The following is a 19,470-nucleotide window of genomic DNA, read 5'->3' as shown; positions in this document are numbered from 1 at the left end:
AAAAAAAAAAAAAAAGAAGTAAGCCTGAAAATTTTACTATCATTAAGTTTGAAATGACACTTAAAAATAAAAAAATAAAGTGACATCATTCGAGATCTTAGCAATGGGAAAGGGCAAGATTCATATCTCAAGAAGTGACTTCAGGGACAGAAAGCCAGGTTGTAAGGATAAATTTTAATATGCAGGGCATGCAGAAGGGGCTTGGAGATGCAAGTTGTACATGACTTGCTGGAGGACGTATCTATATTCATGGGTCATCCATTAGCCTGACCAGCATCATTGAAGACAGAGTCAGGTTGTGGATTAAGTGCTGGGATTATAGGCATGAGCTACCATGCCCACCCCCCTGCCATGATTTGTAAGTGGCATTGTTTAAGGTGATACCCAAGATTTGTTGTCTCATGGACACAGACAGCTAGGACATGTACACACAAAGTGTGAGGTTTAGAGTGGAATTTAAATAGATGAAAAAGAAGAGGTCTCACTGACGCAGAGACAAGGCCCAGAGAAATAAGTTGCTGCTTTTGAGGTGAAATGCAAAAGGTTTTACAGATGACCTTGAGGAGTTCCTGTGTGGTTTACATAGGGCATGAAAGATTGGTCAGACCAAGTGAGCCATGTCCATAAGGTACAAAAAACAGGCTAGGACTAGGTGTGGCATTGGCATAGCAGGTGAAGCAGCCAGCTGCCCCACTCTAACCTTATATTATGCAGATGAGTTCTCTACCTGGCTGGCACCATCTTGCCTGCTTCTTTTTTGTACACATCATACGAAAAAAAAAAAAAAGGGAAGATTGGAACCTCCATGTTGAACACACCTGACTTCCACCTAGTCCTTTTCTATTGGCACAGCTGCCGGCATTCACCTGTGCAAGCTTCCAGCCTTTTAATTTATATTTGTAGCTCAGTTGTTCAGGTTCCTCTTTGTTAGAAAAACAATAATTTTGAGGCTGCTTTTAGTTAAAAGGTAAACCTTGCCAAAAACTACTTTGCCCTCACTATCTACCTAAATAATTTACTTCTAGCTCCCGTATTAATTTCATCTTCAACTTGACCAATGAGCACTTCCTACTTTCCCAGCCTATTCCTGTCAAAATATTCTGAAAAGTTGATCCCCAATGCTTGAAAAGACTGGTTTGAGTAATAATAAACTCGAGTCCCATCACAATCATCTCTGTATGAATTGCCCTTTCTCAGTTGCAATTTTCCTGTCTTGATAAATTGGCTCTGTCTAGGCAGCGGGCAAGTGAACCCACTTGTTAGTTACACCTTCCCTGATCTAACTCCCTCCACCAGCTTTCCCAAGCACTCTTTTACCTCTTTTTGGTCTGTTTTCTGAAATAAAAACTTATCTTCAGAGTTGTCTCCAACAGGAGAGGAACATCAGATTACTAAAACTTTAGGAACAGAGATTACACACTGGTTTAAGAGTGTGCCCTCTCTGTGTGGCATATATACACAATGGAATGCTATGCAGCTATTAAAAAGAATGAGTTAACATCCTTTGCAGGAACGTGGATGAAGCTGGAAGCCATCATTCTCAGCAAACTATTACAGGAAAAGAAAACCAAACACTGCATATTCTCAATTGTAAGTGGAAGTTTAACACTGAGAACACATGGACATAGGAAGAAAACAACACACAAGGGCCTGTCAGAGGGTGGGAGGCATGGGGAGGAAGAGCATTAGGACAAATATCTAATACATGCAGGGCTTATAACCTAGATGATGGGTTGATAGGTGGAGCAAACCACCATGGCACATGTATACCTATGTAACACCTGCACGTGTTTGTTGATACCTGCACATGTATCCCAGAACTTAAAGACAAAAAGGTGTACCCTTTATTCAAGATGGTGTGCATGAAAAGGCAGAAAGCAATTTCAGTAGGATACAAAAAAATCTGCCCCTAATGAATATTTAAAGAAATGAGACTAAAATAGAAAAGCTTTTCATTTACATGTTCCTCTTCACAGTTAATCTATTTATTTGAATCATATAGCGATCCATTTTGACTTTTGAAAAGCCAAAGCGGCTCATCTACCATCTTATGGGGGGAGAGGTTAAGCTGAAAGTTTCAATCCTCTATCACATGGTTGATTTTCCTGGTAACCAAGCCCCATCCTGAGGTCCAGAGGCCCCAGCCAGCAGTCATCTCGTTAGCATAAAACAAACTCATTTTAGACATTCCAAAAATTTTAGGGAATGCATAGAAAGTAACTGAGACAGACTATAATCACTTTCTCATGCTGACAGGAGCCTCCATGCATGGCTCAGCTCTGGCTCTCCCTGGGGAGGTTAGTTCCACCCTCCTTCCAATTAGAACCCAACCTCAATAACCCTGTGCACATCCATCCTTTATAGCTGCAGCATGTCCTGGCACTTGGCATTCTCTGAAGTGATCTTAGTGTTTGTTGTTTATTTCTTGTATTTGCTGTTGGAAGCTGTGTCTAGCTCACCGCTGTTTTCCCAGTATCAAGCACAGTGCTTGGCTCATGGCAGTTGCTCAATGAGAAGTTGATTAATCAATGAAAAATAACACTGTCTGCAAAAGAAAAGCAGAGTAGACTGGGTCAGAGCACAACTCCACTCAGCCACTCCCTATCTGGGTGACCTTGGACAAGTCCCTGAATTTTTTTTTTTTTTTTTTTGCAAACTTGGGTTTTGCCCTGTTACCAGGCTGGAGTGCAGTGATGCAGCCTCAGCTCACTGTAACCTCTGCCTCCAGGGTTCAAGGAATTCTGTCTCAGCCTCCCAAGTAGCTGGGACTATAGGTGCGCTCCACCATGCCCAGCTAATTTTTGTATTTTTCATAGAGATGGGGTGAATTTTTTTCCCTTCAGTCACTTTGTCTCTGACATGGGGAATACTTAAAAGTTACTTGACAGGGTTTTTGCTAATGAGGATTTAATAAAAAATATATAAAATGCTTCTAAACATAGGCTGGCAGAGTGAGTGCTACACACATTTGAGATGTTTGCATTATCATGCAGTTGTTGGATTTTTTTTTTTCACTCATTAAGATCTTGAATCTTTGTTCACCTCATTGCATATAAGTGAAATACATTTTGAATTATGTCAAGTATTTCATGGTAAAATTATTTAAAATATCAATAGTTAGGCAGGGCATGGTTGCTCACATCACACCTGTAGTCCCAGCACTTTGGAAAACCAAGGTAGGTGGGTCTTATGAGCTCAGAAGTTTGAGGCCAGCTTGGAAAATGTGCTGAAACCCCATTTCTACAAAACAAACAAAACACAAAATTAGCTAGGCATGGTGGCATGCACCTGTAGTCTCAGGTAACTAAGAGGCTGAGGTGGGAGAACTGCCTGGGCCCCAAAAGTAGAGGCTGCTATGAGCCATGAGCAAGCCACTGCACTTCAGCCTGGTAATGGAGTGAGACCCTGTCTCAAAGAATACATATAAATAGTTGATATTTATTGATTATTATTATTATTATTTTTTTTTTTTTTTTTTTTTTGACGGGGATTCTCTCGTGTTGCCCAGGCTGGAGTGCTATGGCTCGATCTCGGCTCATTGCATCCTCTATGTGCCGGGTTCGAGCAATTTTTCTCCTGAGTACCTGGGACTACAGGTGTGGATCACCATGTCCAGCTAATTTTGATAGTAGAGACAGGGTTTCACTATGTTGGCCAGGATGGTCTCAATCTCCTGAACTCATGATTGGCCTGCCTCAGCCTCTCAAAGTGTCGGGATTACAGGCATGAGCCACCGTGCTCAGCAATAGTTGATATTTATGTAGGATTCTTGTATGCTACATAACTCTTGTAGCACAAAATTATTTTTTAGATAATGTACATTATCTGCCTTTTTCAGTGATAATTTTTTGTATTTTGTGTCTAGTTCAAAAAGAGTTTTCATTATCTGGGCAAATAAATATATTCTCACCTTCAGCTAATAACCTAAGCCACATAGTTTTAAAATATTTATTTTCTTTTTTTTTTGAGAGAATTTCCGCTCTGTCTCCAGGCACCAGGCAGGAGTGCAGTGGTGCGACCTTGGCTCACTGCAACCTCCGCCTCCCAAGTCCAAGCAATTCTCCCGCCTCAGCCTCCCGGGTAGCTGAGACTACAGGCGCATGCCAGCATGCCCAACTAATTTTTTTTTGTATTTTTAGTAGAGATGGGGTTTCACCATGTTGGCCAGGATGGAATATTTTCTTTAATTGTCTGAACAGTTGATATAATAATTTTTCTTTTTTTTTTTTTTTTTTGAGAAGGAGTCTCTGTCACCCAAGGTGGAGTGTAGTGGCACAATCTTGGCTCACTGTCACCTCTGCCTCCCAGGTTCAAGTGATTCTCCTGCCTCAGCTCCCCAGTGGCTGGGACTACAGATGCACACCACCACAACCGGCTAATTTTTGTATTTTTAGTAGAGACAGGGTTTTAGCATATTGGCCAGGATGGTCTCGATTTCTTGACCTCATGATTTGCCTGCCTTGGCCTTCCAAAGTGCTGGGATTACAGGTGTGAGGCACCGCACGCAGCCAATAATCCTCTTATATTTTCTCAGTAAATTATATAAGCATCTGGCCACTATATAATTAACTAACTTTGATAATACATTTCAGGTAATCCAAGGACTTTGGAGGCCAAGGTGGGCAGATCACCTGAGGTCGGGAGTTCAAGACCAGCCTGACCAACATGGTGAAACCCCGTCTTAAAAAAAAAAAGATAATACATTTCAAATGCTTCTATTAGATGATATTCTATTGTTTTCAATGCATCATTTTTTATACATTATATAAATACATAGATAAGGAATAGGTAGACAGATGTTATATACATATTTGTGTCGATAAATGTAGATGCAAATACATACCTCTTTAGACAATGTAGCTTTCAAAATCAGAATGATCACATTTAGCCTTTGTATGTAATCGAAAAGCAACAGATTGTACATATTTACATTTTTAAAATATACATACATGTGCATAATAAATTGTTTAAATAAAATTCTGCATTTTATTTTATAAGAACTTCTGTACCTATTCTGATACTTGAGATTAACTTTAAATTGTCTTTTTCTGAGTTTACCCAGTTTTCATTTCAACTAATACTACATTATGGGAACACCTTGGAGGCTTTCTATATTTATATGTTCTGCATCAGTATCTAAAACCTGGAAATTATCTCATTTTGAATTTCTTTTATTTTTATTTATTTATTTATTTATTTTTTTGAGACGGAGTTTCGCTCTTGTTACCCAGGCTGGAGTGCAATGGCACAATCTCGGCTCACCGCAACATCCGCCTCCCGGGTTCAGGCAATTCTCCTGCCTCAGCCTCCTGAGTAGCTGGGATTACAGTCATGTACCACCATGCCCAGCTAATTTTTTGTATTTTTAGTAGAGACGGGGTTTCACCATGTTGACCAGGATGGTCTCGATCTCTTGACCTCGTGATCCACCCGCCTCGGCCTCCCACAGTGCTGGGATTACAGGCTTGAGCCACCGCGCCCGGCCCTATTTATTTATTTTTAAATACGGACGGGGTTTTACCATGTTGGTCAGGCTGCTCTTGAACTCCCAACCTCAGGTGATCTGCCCGCCTTGGCCTCCAAAGTGCTTGGATTACAGGCGTGAGCCATCACGCCCAGCCTCATTTTGAATTTCTTATTGAAATAGGATATTCTTCACTAAGGATATTAGTATACTTTACTTTAATGTCCTGAGGCTTTAAACTGTCATGTTATCTATATAATATTTACTTATTTAAATTTGCTTTCAATTTTAATATTTGCTTATTAATTTACTTCTCTTGACATGCAGAACATTTCCTTGGATCCTATTAATGAACCTAAATGCTGGGGTTTTTTTTCTCTTTTTTCTGTTTTTGAGATGGAGTCTTGCACTGTTGTCCAGGCTGCAGTGCAGATTGCAGCCTCTATCTCCCTGGTTCAAGTGATTCTCCCACCTCAGCCTCTGAGTAGCTGAGGTTACAGGCAGCTACCACTATGCCCAGCTATTTTTTTCACTTTCGAAAAGATGGGTTTTACCATGTTGGCCAGGATGGTCTCAAACTCCTGATCTCAAATGATCACCCCGCTTTGGCCTCCCAAAGTGCTGGATTATTGGCATGAGCTACCATATCCAGCCTGTTTTTTGTATTTTGATATAAAAAATTAAACCTTAGTCTGGGTGTAATGGCTCACACCTGTAATCCCAACACTTTGGGAGGCTGAGGTCGAAGGATTATTTGAGCCAAGGAGTTTGAGACCAGTTGGTCTACATAGTTGGACCTCATCTCTACAAATAATAATAATAATAATAAATTAGCTGAACATGGTAGCACATGCCTGTTCTCCCAGCTGTTCAGAGGGCTAAGGTGATAGAATTTCTTAAGCCCAGATGTTTGAGGCTGCAGTGGGCTGTGGTTACGTCACTGCACTCCAGCTAGAGAAACAGAGAGTCTCTCAAGAAAAGAAAACTACAGAAATATACTATAAAATATTTGTTTAGTATTTATAGCAGCAAAATTTGCAATTTCAAAAGTATGGAACCAGCCTAAATGCCCATCAATCATAGAGTGAATAAAGAAAATGTGATACTTAACTATATATACACAGACACACACACACACATCATGGAATACTCAATCATTAAAAGAATAAAATAATGGCATTTGCAGCAATTTAGATGATGTTGGAGACCATTATTTAAATGAAGTAACTCAGGAACAAAAAAATCAAAGATTATATGTTCTCACATAGAAATGGGAGCTAAGCTATGAGGATGTAAACACATAAGAATTATATAATAGATTGGGGACACGGGGAAGGGTCGGAAGGGTGTGAGGGTTAAAAGACTGAATATTGAGTACAGTGTACTCTGCTTGTGTCCTGGGTGCACCGAAATCTCAGAAATCACCACTAAAGAACTTACCAATGTAACCAAACACTACCCATACCCCAAAAACGATGAGAAGAATACTAATAGAAAACATATACACCCACACAAAAAAACTCACACATAAGTTTATATGCTTTGGCATTTTTAAAGAAACATCTCTTGTCACCCAGGATGAAATACAGTGGCTTGATCACAGTTCACTGCAGTCTCGACCTCCTGGGCTCAGCCAGTTCTCCTACCCCAGCCTCCTGAATAGCTGGTACTACAGGTGCAGGCCACCATGCTCAGCTAATTTTTGTATTTTTTGTAGCTGTGGATTACTAGCCGTGTTGCCCAGGCTAGTCTCGAATTTCTGGGCTTAAACAGTCTCCGTGTCTTGGCCTCCCAAAGTACTGGGATTACAAGTGTGAACTACCATATCTGACCAGAATCTTATATTTATGTGATATATAAAAAACTAAATATATTTAGATATGTTAATGGAAATTTTGAAAAAAAAGTTTTATAAACAATATAAAATGATTTTTATCCTTAAATACTGATATAAAACAGTTAAAAGTTACATCCTAGGAATTTCACTATAAATTAGGTTTTTAAGGGTAATGTAATATATATAAAATTAGTAGATGGAAGAAAAAAACAGCTCTTCATAGAAAGTGTGTAAACAAAAGCAAAATATGCTTTTGATGAAAAAATAAACATCTTCTCTAGTTTGAAATTAAAGTTTGCTTCAAATTGAAAAAATAGAATGTAAATTCAAATAAAATATATAAAGTTAAAACAAGTATAGGAGATAATGTATTGAAAATGAGAGTCGTCAAAAGTGACAGATATGATGTATTTATAAAGTTTTATTTAAAATTAAATTTAGTATTAATACACAAGTAAAAATTGTTTTCTCTTGAACAAAAAATATATGTATTATTAAAATGAACCAGTAAAGCCTGGTGCAGTGTCTCACGCCTGTAATCCCAGCACTTTGGGAGACCAAGGTGGGCAGATCACCTAAGGTCAGGAGTTCAAGATGAGATTGGCCAACATGGTGAAACCCCATCTGTACTAAAAATACAGAAATTAGCTGGGCATGGTGGCAAATGCCTGTAATACCAGCTACTCGGGAGGCTGAGGCAGGAGAATTGTTTGAACTCAGGGGTCAAAGGTTGCAGTGAGCCAAGATTGTGCCACTGCACTCCAGCCTGGGCAACAGAGTAAAACGCCATCTAAAAAAAAAAAAAAAAAAAAGACAAAATATTTTTGTTCACCTTTTGAATACATTTAAAAAGAGGGGGAAAAATTGAAATGTTTCTCATGCTCTTTCTCAGGTTTTTTGATTGAAAAATGGAATCTTCTGCATCAGAGGTTTTATTTTTTAAAAATCTTTTTTTTTTTTTTTTTTTTTTTGAGACGGAGTTTCGCTCTTGTTACCCAGGCTGGAGTGCAATGGCGCGATCTCGGCTCACCGCAACCTCCGCCTCCTAGGTTCAGGCAATTCTCCTGCCTCAGCCTCCTGAGTAGCTGGGATTACAGGCACGCGCCACCATGCCCAGCTAATTTTTTGTATTTTCAGTAGAGACGGGGTTTCACCATGCTGACCAGGATGGTCTCGATCTCTTGACCTCGTGATCCACCCGCCTCGGCCTCCCAAAGTGCTGGGATTACAGGCGTGAGCCACCGCGCCCGGCTGTAAAAATCTTAATTATCACTTTGGGTAAATGTGTTATGGTGACCTGTGATTCTATTTTGGTCAGGTATTGTAACCTTTTGACATATTTAACAGGCTTCTCAAAATGAAATTTGTTTAAAAAATGTCTTTAATGCTATAGAGGGCCAACACAACATCCAAAAGTGTGAGAAGCAGGATTACTTGATATGTTAAATTACATGGGAAGCATTGTCAAATTAAAAAATGATGTTCGACCTTCAACTTATATTCTAATAAATATGCTATTAATATTTATTCAAAAATCATATAAAATGTCTTAAAATCTAATATATCTGAGTATATACTCAGTCATAATAATGATTATTATGATAAATTGTAGGCCACAGTTATAATCAATTTTGCATTTGTTTTTTCATAATTAAGTCATTTTCATGGTTAATGATTTAATGTTTTTGTTTTTGTTTTTTTTTTGTAGACAGAGTTTTGCTCGTCACCCAGGCTGGAGTGTAATGTCACAGTCTTGGCTCACTGCAACCTCTGTCTCATGGTTTCAAGCAATTCTCATGCTTCAGTCTCCAGACACCCAGCTAATTTTTGTCTTATTAGCATTGATGAGGTTTTACCATGTTGGCCAGGCTAGTCTTCAACTTCTGACCTCAGGTGATCCACCCACCTCGGCCTCCCAAAGTGCTAGGATTACAGGTGTGAGACACTGAGCCTGGCTGGTCAATGGTTTAATTCTAATGTAGTTTCTAAAAACTTCAAAAGCTTAAAAAAATCCTAGAGGAATGTGTCTATAAGGAGGTTCATTAAAAAAATAAGGGCCCAGACAAGTTTAATACAGGTTTTTGATAATTTAAGGATCAAACCATTTGGACTGAGTAAAAATTGTATTTTAATGAAGAATGGTGACTCTTACAAAACTGCTAACCAAGGCAAAACAAAAAATAATTGAACTTCAGGAAAATACTGCAACATTTCTATGTTAAATAAGCCAGTAATGAATTTTTAAAGATATGTCATTTGAATAACCTCTGTGATCCAACTCAAATTACCTACGATAACCCCTTACTGTTATGCACCTAAACTGGAGAAACAAACCTAATATTTAAGATGACAAATTTAATGTTAAGTGTAAACTCATGGAGAAACCAGAATGCCAGCAGCCATTGGTTCATTTCTGAGCTCTTAAAGCTTCCATTATTTAAAATGCCACGTTTCAATACTAATCACAGAAGAGATAAAATAATCAGTTAAATATAAATTAAATGTGTGTGTGTGTGTGTTTAGTAATTTAGTAACCTAAATTATTAAAATAGGTTAGGACCATGTGTTTTTTTTCTTAAACACATAATCCTGAGAAGACAATCTCAGGATTGGTGCTTATATTCACAGGAAATAAAAGATAACCACATACTGATCATTAAGGCCAAAGACAATAGCCATATAAATTTGCCTTTAACCTATTTTATTTTTTTTGAGACGAGATCTCGCTTTGTTGCCCAGGCTGGAGTGCAGTGGTGTGATCTCGGCTCACTGCAACCTCCGCGTTCTAGGTTCAAGCGATTCTCCTGCCTCAGCCTCTTGAGTAGGCGGGATTACTGGCACTCACTGCCACGCCTAGCTAATTTTTGTATTGTTAGTAGAGACAGGATTTTGCCATGTTGGTTAGGCTTGTCTCAAACTCCTGACCTCAGGTGATCCACCCACCTCAGCCTCCCAAAGTTCTGGGATTACAGGCATGAGCCACCGCGCCCGGGCTAACTAACCTATTTTTTCTATAAGCAATGAAGATGAAGACTGTGGACAGATTTGAAGACAGTTTTCTCCTCTGTGGCTCCAGCATATTTTGTTCCCTGCTTGATCTCTGGAAGGAAGGTGGGCAACAGGTGGCCAGCAGTGATCTACAACACTGACGAGAAATGTTGGTAGGGAGAAGCTGTTCCTTACCTCTGGTAGAAAGAAAGATGTTCAGGCCCTCCACCTACCTGACAGCAGAGCTGCACTTCAATGTGGCAGCTATTGGCCATGTGTGGCTCCTGGGTGCCCGGAATGTGGCTGGTCTAAACTGCAGTTTTCTAGAAAGGTAGAATGCAGAGTTAGTTTTAAATATTTAGTTCCAAAAATATATATACTTTATTAATAATTACATATTGCTCACATATTAAAATATTTTGAATATAGTGGGTTGTTACAATTCTGCCTGTTTCTTGTTTGTTTTTCAAGTTTGGCTACTAAAAAATTTAAAAGTCATGTGTGGCTTTTTCAGAGGATTGCCTCCTTTTTAAAATCTCAGGCTGCCTGCTCAAAGGACCAGAAGACAGGAAAGTCATAAAATCTGAAGTTTTTAAATAATTATTATTTTTATTTGTGAGTAGCCATATAGTATATTATTTATAAATGCATATACCCTCTGAGGCGGGCCTGACTCAGCTCAGGGAGAAAGCCCTGCCCGAAAAGGTAGCAGCTTAGACTGTCACTCCATTCATCCCCGCATCCGATCACATCTGTCACTCCGGGTCTGAGGGGGCGGGGTCTTGAACGTTATCTAATAAGAGACGCTGATCTGGGAACCATCCAATCCGGCACGCAGCTGGAGCGGACAGGGCAGCTTCCGGGATATGGCGGGGGCCTTTGTCTCTCGTTGAAGTCGAAGCTCCGGGTCTCTTCATTTCTGTGTCCTCTGCTCCTAGAGGCCCAGCCTCTGTGGCTCTGTGACCCGCAGGTATTGGGAGATCCACAGCTAAGACGCCGGGAACCCCTGGAACCCTAGAAATGGTGAGAGTTTCGGGTCCGACATTCCGAGAGAGGGGGAGGGGCTGTGGCGGGACTGAGGCCTCCCTGCAGTCAGCTCCGCAGTCTGCACCCCGAGTTCTTCCCCAGTTCGACCTCATTCCCCTTCAGCCATAATATGGCGGCCGAGCTAACAGCCGGGTTCCGGGAGTCTTGTCTCTTCCGTGCGCTGTGTCTGTGCCCTGGCCTAATGCCTTTTCTAGGCAGTTCTGCACCCGCAGAGCCCCGTCTCGGCCAGTTAGTGCAGGGACCACGGGAGGGCCCGGTCAGGACAATCCTGACTCTGGGTGCGGGTTCATGAATGGGAAGAGCTTTGGTCCCTGAATTCCCAGTTCCTTTTTTTTTTTTCCCCTATTAAAATTTTATGGGAGTCACCGTACAAAATTAAAGAATTTAATCGAAGAATGATTCAGAGATTGTTGCACACCCAACTGTGCTTCGTAGTTTGTGGCTTATGAGAGACGCTTGAATGAGAGACCGTTTTTTTTTGTTTTTTTTTTTGAGATGGAGTTTCGCTCTTGTCACCCAGGCTGGAGTGCAATGGCGGGATCTCGGCTCACTGCAACCTCTGCCTCCCAGGTTCAAGCGATTTTCCTGCCTCAGCCTTCCAAGTAGTTGGGATTGCAGACGCCCGCCACCAGGCCCAGCTAATTTTGTATTTTTAGTAGAGAAGAGGTTTCACCGTGTTGGTCAGGCTTGTTTCAAACTCCTGATATCCGGCACTCCACCAGCCTGGGCCTCCCAAAGTGCTGGGATTATAGGCACCAACCATCGCGCCCAGCCAAAGGAAATAATTTAAAAGTACACGATAAAGAAAACCAAATTAAATAATTGATTAACTACAATTACATCACTGCTTAATTTGTATGATTAAGGTGGAAATTTCCTGGTTATGTAATGAGAAATTAATTGGCAGCTTATGGTTGGTTAAGCCTGAATTTGTTTTCCCCAATGTAGTAATTTAAAAAAAAAAAAAAATGCATTTGAGTTAAATTTTTTAAAAAGTAGGATTTCAGGGACTAGAGCCACCTCAGTCTAATTGCCTGGCACTTGGTTATTTTTACATCCACAGGACTAATTTTATCCTAATTTTTCACAGCTGTCCCAAGCATGGTCTTGCGTCTACCCCCTACCTGCTATTTCTCTAGCCTAACTATGACTATCAGTAAAATAATAGATTTCCAGTTCTGACATTCCCAAATGCCAGCTTTCCCTATTTAATTCACATTAACTATTTTTCTTTTATTGTAAGTTTTAGATACTATATTTTAATCATTTTTTGACAAAGCATATGGCACTTAAAAAAATGGTTTTCTGTTTGAAAATATTTTTCATGAGAACAAAGTGAAGAACCATCTCCTAACACTGTATTGTAAACCATCTTTTGATTCTTTTCATTTTATTTTCCCTAGGCACAGAGATTCGAAATATTTTTGTGTCGAGGTTTTTCTTTGGAAACTTTATGGGGTGATGCATCCATAGCCACCCTTTAGTTTTTTTTCCTGGTCCTCAGTTTTAGTACTTTCTGTGAATAAACCAATATACCCACCATGGCTATGTCTGTTAGAGTGTCTAGTGACTATCATCTCCTGGGTAATTTTCTCCCATAGGACAACATGAGGTATGGAGTGTAGCCTCTCAAGGAGTAGATGGATGCCCTGGGGCTGAGAAGAATCTCCTGGTGTACTCTTCCTTTGAAAAGCTAACCCCTTGATCTTCACTCAACCCAGCTTCCATTTCTTGGAGACACATTGCTGGTCATCAATCAGTTGCTGGTATTGACGGGAAAACACAGAAATAATTTGTTTTTTTGAATTGTCTAAGATTTGTGAGAGAAAAAAATAGCATCCCAAAAGAAAAACAAAAGTGACCCCAGTGAGATGGTGCAACAGCGTGCAAAGTAAAACGCACTTGGGGCAGTCACTTGAGGCATAGGGCAGTGTCTCCTGAGAGGGTGGCCATTGAGCACTTAAGTGAGTAGGATTGGGTGGGAGAATCTCTCAAGTGATTGGATGACGTGACTTGACACATATATCACACACATCTGTTTTCTTTCTTTCTTTTTTTTTTTTTTTTTTTTGAGACAGAATCTTGGTCTGTTACCTAGGCTGGAGTGCAGTGGTATGATCTCATCTCACTGCAACCTCTGCTTCCCAGGTTCAAGTAATTCTGCCTCAGCCTCCCATGTAGCTGGGAGTATGGGCACCTGCCACCACACCTGGCTAATTTTTGTATTTTTAGTAGAGACGAGGTTTCAACATATTGGCGAGGCTGGTCTTGAACTCCTGACCTTGTGATCTGCCCACCTTGACCTCCCAAAGTGCTGGAATTATAGGCTTGAGCCACTGCACCCGGCGGACACATCTGTTTTCTAATCAGCATCGCCACTCCCGAGGTTTGCCATCCTGAAAAGATTTGTTCACGTAATTCGACTCCAGTGTTTTGTGTTTTTTTTTTTTTTTTTTTTTTGAGACAGAGTCTCTGTTACCCATGCTGGTGCAGTGGCGTGATCTTGGCTCACTGTAACCTGCACCTCCCTGGTTCAAGCAATTCTCCTGCCCCAGCCTCCTGAGTAGCTGACATTACAGTCGCACCCCACCGTGCCCAGCTAATTTTTGGTATTTTTAGTAGAGACAGAGTTTCACTGTGCTGGCTGAGCTGGCCTGGAACTCCTGACCTCATGATCCACCTGCCTCAGCCTCCTAAAATGCTGGGATTATGCATGAGTCACTGTGCCTGGCTGAGTTTGACTCCAGTTTTTGAACTGTAAATTGCATTCTATTAGTATGATTTGAATGGTAAGAAAATATTTGTAAAGGGCGGAAAAAGGTGGATTTCAGAAAAAAAATGTGATTATATATTTGTTAAAATTATTTATTTATTTTGTTTGTTTTTGTTTTGAGACAGAGTTTCACTCTTGCTGCCCAGGTTGAAGTGCAGCGGTGTGATCTCTGCTCACTGCAACCTGTGCCTCCTGGGTTCAAGCGATTCTCCCTCAGCCTCCTGAGTAGGTGGGATTAAAGATGCCTGCCACCACACCTGGGTAATTTTTGTATTTTTTTTTAGAGACGGGGTTTCACCATGTTGGCCAGGATGGTCTCAATCTCCTGACCCTGTCATCTGTCCGCCTCGCCCTTCCAAAGTGCTGGGATTACAGGCGTAAGCCACCACAACTGCCCCAAAAATTCTTACTTTTTATTTCTCAAAGTCAGTCTAGACAGTTTCTCAGGCGTGTTTATGGCTGGGTGATTTCAAACAATTTCAAGGCTTAGCTTTTAGAATGCCACCAAAGTAAACAATAGGGGGAATTTTTTTTTTTTTTTTGGCTGTACAAAATACATTTCCACAAAAAAAGGTAAGTAATTGGTGAGTTATATAAATTCATGAAAACATTAGTTTCTCTTTTTGCAGTGTAGATTTGTGACTATGAACACCTGTGTTCTATATCCTGTGTTGTTGATTTCTGATTATTGCTAAATTTTATGAGGAGAAATTTGGTACCTCTTAGACATGTTCTAATATAACTAATTTTTTACTTCATAATTTTGGTTAAAATAATGCTTTTACTGGCTGAAATAAGTAAAATGGAAGGACCGGGCAGGGCGTGGTGGCTCATGCCTGTAATTCCAGCACTTTGGGAGGCCAAGATGGGCAGATCACAAAGTCAAGAGTTTGAGACCAGCCTGGCCTACATGGTGAAACCCTGTCTCTACTAAGAATACAAAAATTAGCTGAGCGTGGTGGTGCATGCCTGTAATCTCACCTACTCGGGAGGCTGAGGCAGGAGAATCGCTTAAATCACTAAAAAAAAATCCAGAAGGCAGGTGTTGCAGTGAGCTGAGATTGCTCCATTGCACTCCAGCCTGAGTGACAGAGAGAAAAGAAAAACATAAAAGAAGGAAAGAAATGGATGCACCTTAATATATATGTATATGTGTGTATATATATGAACACTGTTTGGGTAATTTTGCTGGATTTTTTATATGCTTAGATTAAAACAGTAAGCGAGTAACTCAGACATGGAGATTAAAGCTTAAGCCCAACTAAGGTTAATATTGAGCCTGCACAAGGAAGTTATTACAGGCCCAGCTAGTTTTCTCTGGGGAGTCATCTCTATAGATATCCCAGCCTGCTCACTTCAGCCATGGAAAAAGCCTTTATCCTAAGAGAAGCTACAGAACCCTGGAAAGCTGGAGACCCACAGGCAGATGAAGTTAAGGTTAAGATGTAAAAAGACTGGAAAGGTCATACTGAAGATGAAGTTGTTACTGTTTTGAGGCGGTTTCTAGATTTTATAAAATAAAACATTAGTGTAAAAATGTTTGAATTCCAAGAAAGCATTGTAGTGGGAAAAAGTACCAACTGTTACTGCAATCCTTCGATAAGGACTTTTTTAAATGGAAAGGATCAAACAAGATTAGAAAGAAGGTAGGACGGGAATGGCAAAAGGAAGGTGATAAAATCAGATTTTAGATTAGAGAATGTTTTACCCTGAAGTCAGAATGTTCTTAGGAGGGACATAAAATAGGGTTGTGTGTTGACTCAGACTGAGGGTAGCTGAAAGTTCAAGAGGCTGTGGGGAAAAGATAAACTTAAGTAAAGCCTGATTAAGACGTATTTTATTTTGAACACTGAAGAAAGATTTAACTCTTTTTTTTTTAATAAGAAAATAAAATGTGCAGCGCCTATGTCTGGAGATCAGATAGGTGAGAAAATAGAGCACTGTCTTAAGTTATGGTGGGAAGGATGTTTCCTTTCATAAACTGTGGTGAACACAAAGGATGAAGAATTCTATTAATCATAGCTCTTTACCAGGCTTATCTATGTGCTTCATCTTTCCCCACCTCTTTTCTTGGGCCTATACATTTCTTCTGTTTGACTTTCTTTTTTTTTTTTGGAGATGGAGTCTTGCTGTCTCACCCAGGCTGGAGTGCAATGGCATGATCTTGGATCACTGCAACCTCTGCTTCCTGGGTTCAAGTGATCCTCCTGCCTCAGCCTCCCGAGTAATGTAGGGCTGTGGTGGCCCCACAGGGTCGTGAGGTTTCCTTTATGCTGTGTTGAGGTGCAGGATCCAAGAAGTAAAGAGACAGGACACTGAAGAACTGGTGAAGAGCACCTGGACTTTGGGGGGGCCACACCACCTGTGAGTAGAGATCAGTGGCAGCCCCCAAATGCCCAAGAGCATCTGTATTTATTAGGTACAAGCGGGGTCAGGGTTGTGAGTGGGGTCATCATCTACAGACTTAGTAATAGGGCATACATAATCACATCAGTTATCAGTGAGTGGACCACCCATTATGTCACCTGGGCAGAGAGGTGGGCCATGCGCAGCAGGGGCCTGTGCCGTGTGCAGTAGTAGAGAGTCGTGTACAGAAAAGGGGTCCACCCCTATTAGGTCACCAAGGCAAGGAGGTGGGCCGTGTGTAATAGGTGTCATGTGCAACGCTTCTTATCTGGGGGCTGGAAACTTCAAAGGATTTCTAATAGAAGGATACTGTAAGCTTAACGCAGTGGGAGCTGACAGACTTGTGCACTTCTCTTAAGATGTTTATGGGAAGATTCTTTGAGCTAGCACAGAAGTGAGAAAAGACTGACAGGGTGTACAGCCACTGTGACTGGTAACATCAGAGGGGTTCTTCTCCCTCGGTTACTTCCAGGATCTTAGGCCTCAGGCCTACTTTCCACAGGAACTGAATGCAAGGTACTACAACTCCTTTATCAAGAGGAGAGGCACTTGCTCCATGCCTGCCATATAGCGTATGCCCTTTCAGGCAGGGACGCCACTGCCTGGATCTTTGGTTCTCATCCTGGTCTGGCTGTTTTCCCATGTACTGCTTCTGTTCTGTGACTGCTCTAGGCATTCCTTCTGTTACAAACTACTATATGGTTATATAGAAGGATTATATAAATCACCACTAAATGTCAGTACAGCTCCGACTACAATACCTATATGATTATACAGAAAGATTATATAGAACCAACTATGCTAGATATATGTTAAGCAGTAAGCTACACTTCAAGCACGAATTCTGTAAACTAATATATGATTATATATGAAGGATTATATAAAGGAAACAGCTGAGCCATAACACTATAAACTATGACATTCGTCAGGCACTAGTTGTGCCTGGGGTCTGCACAGTTCTTCCTCAGTGCCCATGGGGGGTGTTACCCACAGAGTAGCTGGGATTCCAGGTGCCTGCCACTGCTCCTGGCAAATTTTTGTATTTTTAGTAGAAACAGGGTTTTATCATCTTGGCCTGGCTGGTCTTGAACTTGTGACCTGGTGATCCACCTGCCTCGGCCTCCCAAGGTGCTGGTATTATGGGTGTGAGCCACTGCATCGTCGTGTTGTACCTTTAATAATAAACTAGTAAACAGAACTGAAATATTTTGCTGAGTTCTGTGAGTAGCTCTATTACATTACTAAACTTGAGGGAGGTTATGGGAGTTTCTAATTATTAAACGGTAGCTCAGAAGCGTAGACACCTATGAAGTTTTTGATTGGTGTCAGCAGTAAGGACAGTGTTGTGAGACTGTTCCCTGAATCAGGGTCTATGCTGAGCAAAGTGGGGTCAAAATTCAAATGTTAGACAATATGTTTGTTTTGGAGAGTTGCTTGGTGTTCAGTAAACTGCACATTTGGTGCCAGGAGAGACATGTCCTGGAATAGAACTCTGGGTTTCTGGAAACCTGTACACAGGCTGTCACACTGCCCACTGTTCTGTGATTTCTGTCTGTTCTGTCTTAAGGTGAGTGAGTGAGCAGGGTGAGTGAGGCCTGAAAACTTAGAGGAAAAGAGCTCTGATAAGAAATCCCCCTTTACTACAGAGGCCACCACAGGATTTCCACCCACTCACAAACACACCCACTAGACATTGACATGTCCGCAGCCCTCACAGGACAAGGCACCACCCTCAGGAGTTTTACTAACAGCATTTTTGATCCCTGTGCTTCTTGCCAAAACCCACAAAAATGTCTACAAGTCTTTGACATATCCTCATCCCCAGACACTGAATCTGCAGCAGTAATCTGTTTTCTCTACCCTCCTAGGCTTCTGGACCACCTGTTCATGATCTTATCTGCCTGCATGAACACAGAAATAAATCGGAGTATAGCCCAACCTCGGCCCGTATTTGTAGAACAAACCAGTCCATCCATCTAAATTGCACTCTCCCCCACTAATGGATTTTTGTATTACTTTTATTTTTGGTTCAGGGGTACATGTGCAGGTTTGTTATATAGGTAAAATTGTGGCATAAAGGTTTGGTGTGCCGATTATTTGTCACTGAGATACTAAGCATAGCACCAAACAAGTATTTTTTCTGATCTTCTTTGTCCTTCCACCCTCCACCCTCAACAAAGCCTTACTGTCTGTTGTTTCTCTCTGTGTCCATGTGTACTTAACTTAGCTCTTACTTATAAGTAACCATCTTATAAATAACATGTATTTGGTTTTTTGTTTCTGCATTAGTTTTCTAAGAATAATGGTTTCCAGTTTCATCCATGTTGCTGCAGAGGACATGATCTTGGTTTGTTTTTATGGTCACACAGTATTCCGTGATGTTTATGTACCATATTTTAAAAAATCTTTTATTTCATTTTATTGGAGAAAGGGTTTCACTTTTTCACTCAGTCTGGAGTACAGCAGCATGATCCTGGCTCACTGTAACCTCAACCTCCTGGGCTCAAGCAATATTCCTACCTCAAGCCAGGTACAGTGGCTCACGCCTGTAATCCCAGCATTTTGGGAGGCTGAGGCAGGCAGATCACATGAGATCAGGAGTTCAAGACCAGCCTGACCAACATGGAGAAACCCCATTTCTACTAAAAATACAAAATTCCTACCTCAGCCCCTCAGTTAGCTGGGACTACAGACATATGCCGCCACACCCGGCTAATTTTTCTTTCTTTAATTTTTTGCAGATACCGGGTTTTATCTTGTTGCCCAAGCTGGTTTCAAATTCCTAGCTCAGGCAGTTTACCTGCCTAGACTTCCTAGAGTGGGGGGATTACAAGTGTGAGCCACCGTGTCCAACCATACCATATAGTCTGTATTCAGTCTACCATTGATAGGAATTTAGTTTTATTCCGTGTCTTTGCTGTTGTGAATACTGCTGCAGTGAACATACATGTGTAT

General features: G+C 40.9%; 2 protein-coding genes across 5 annotated transcripts in view; both read left to right on the top strand.

The window, feature by feature from the left end:
* Positions 1–19,470, top strand: part of LOC116544653 (zinc finger protein 85-like) — a 74,872-nt gene that overhangs the window by 21,457 nt on the left and 33,945 nt on the right. The window lies entirely within an intron of this gene.
* LOC116544652 (zinc finger protein 726-like) overlaps positions 11,175–19,470 on the top strand; it is a 432,536-nt gene continuing 424,240 nt past the window's right edge. Inside the window, exons 1-2 of one of the 2 annotated variants that reach the window (XR_004265987.1) lie at positions 11,175–11,312; positions 12,938–13,404. Coding sequence is in view for 1 of the 2 variants with exons in the window: in XM_032271187.1 (XP_032127078.1) it covers positions 11,310–11,312 (3 nt within the window). In the remaining variant the exon portion in view is untranslated. Of the gene's footprint in view, positions 11,313–12,937; positions 13,405–19,470 lie in introns of those variants that run through there. The other variant, XM_032271187.1, reaches the window with a different exon arrangement.

The sequence above is a fragment of the Sapajus apella genome, unplaced genomic scaffold (genome assembly GCF_009761245.1).
Source record: "Sapajus apella isolate SASKATOON/1434 unplaced genomic scaffold, GSC_monkey_1.0 scaffold226, whole genome shotgun sequence".
NCBI lineage: Eukaryota > Metazoa > Chordata > Mammalia > Primates > Cebidae > Sapajus > Sapajus apella.
This window is presented reverse-complemented; position numbering and strand designations above follow the sequence as displayed.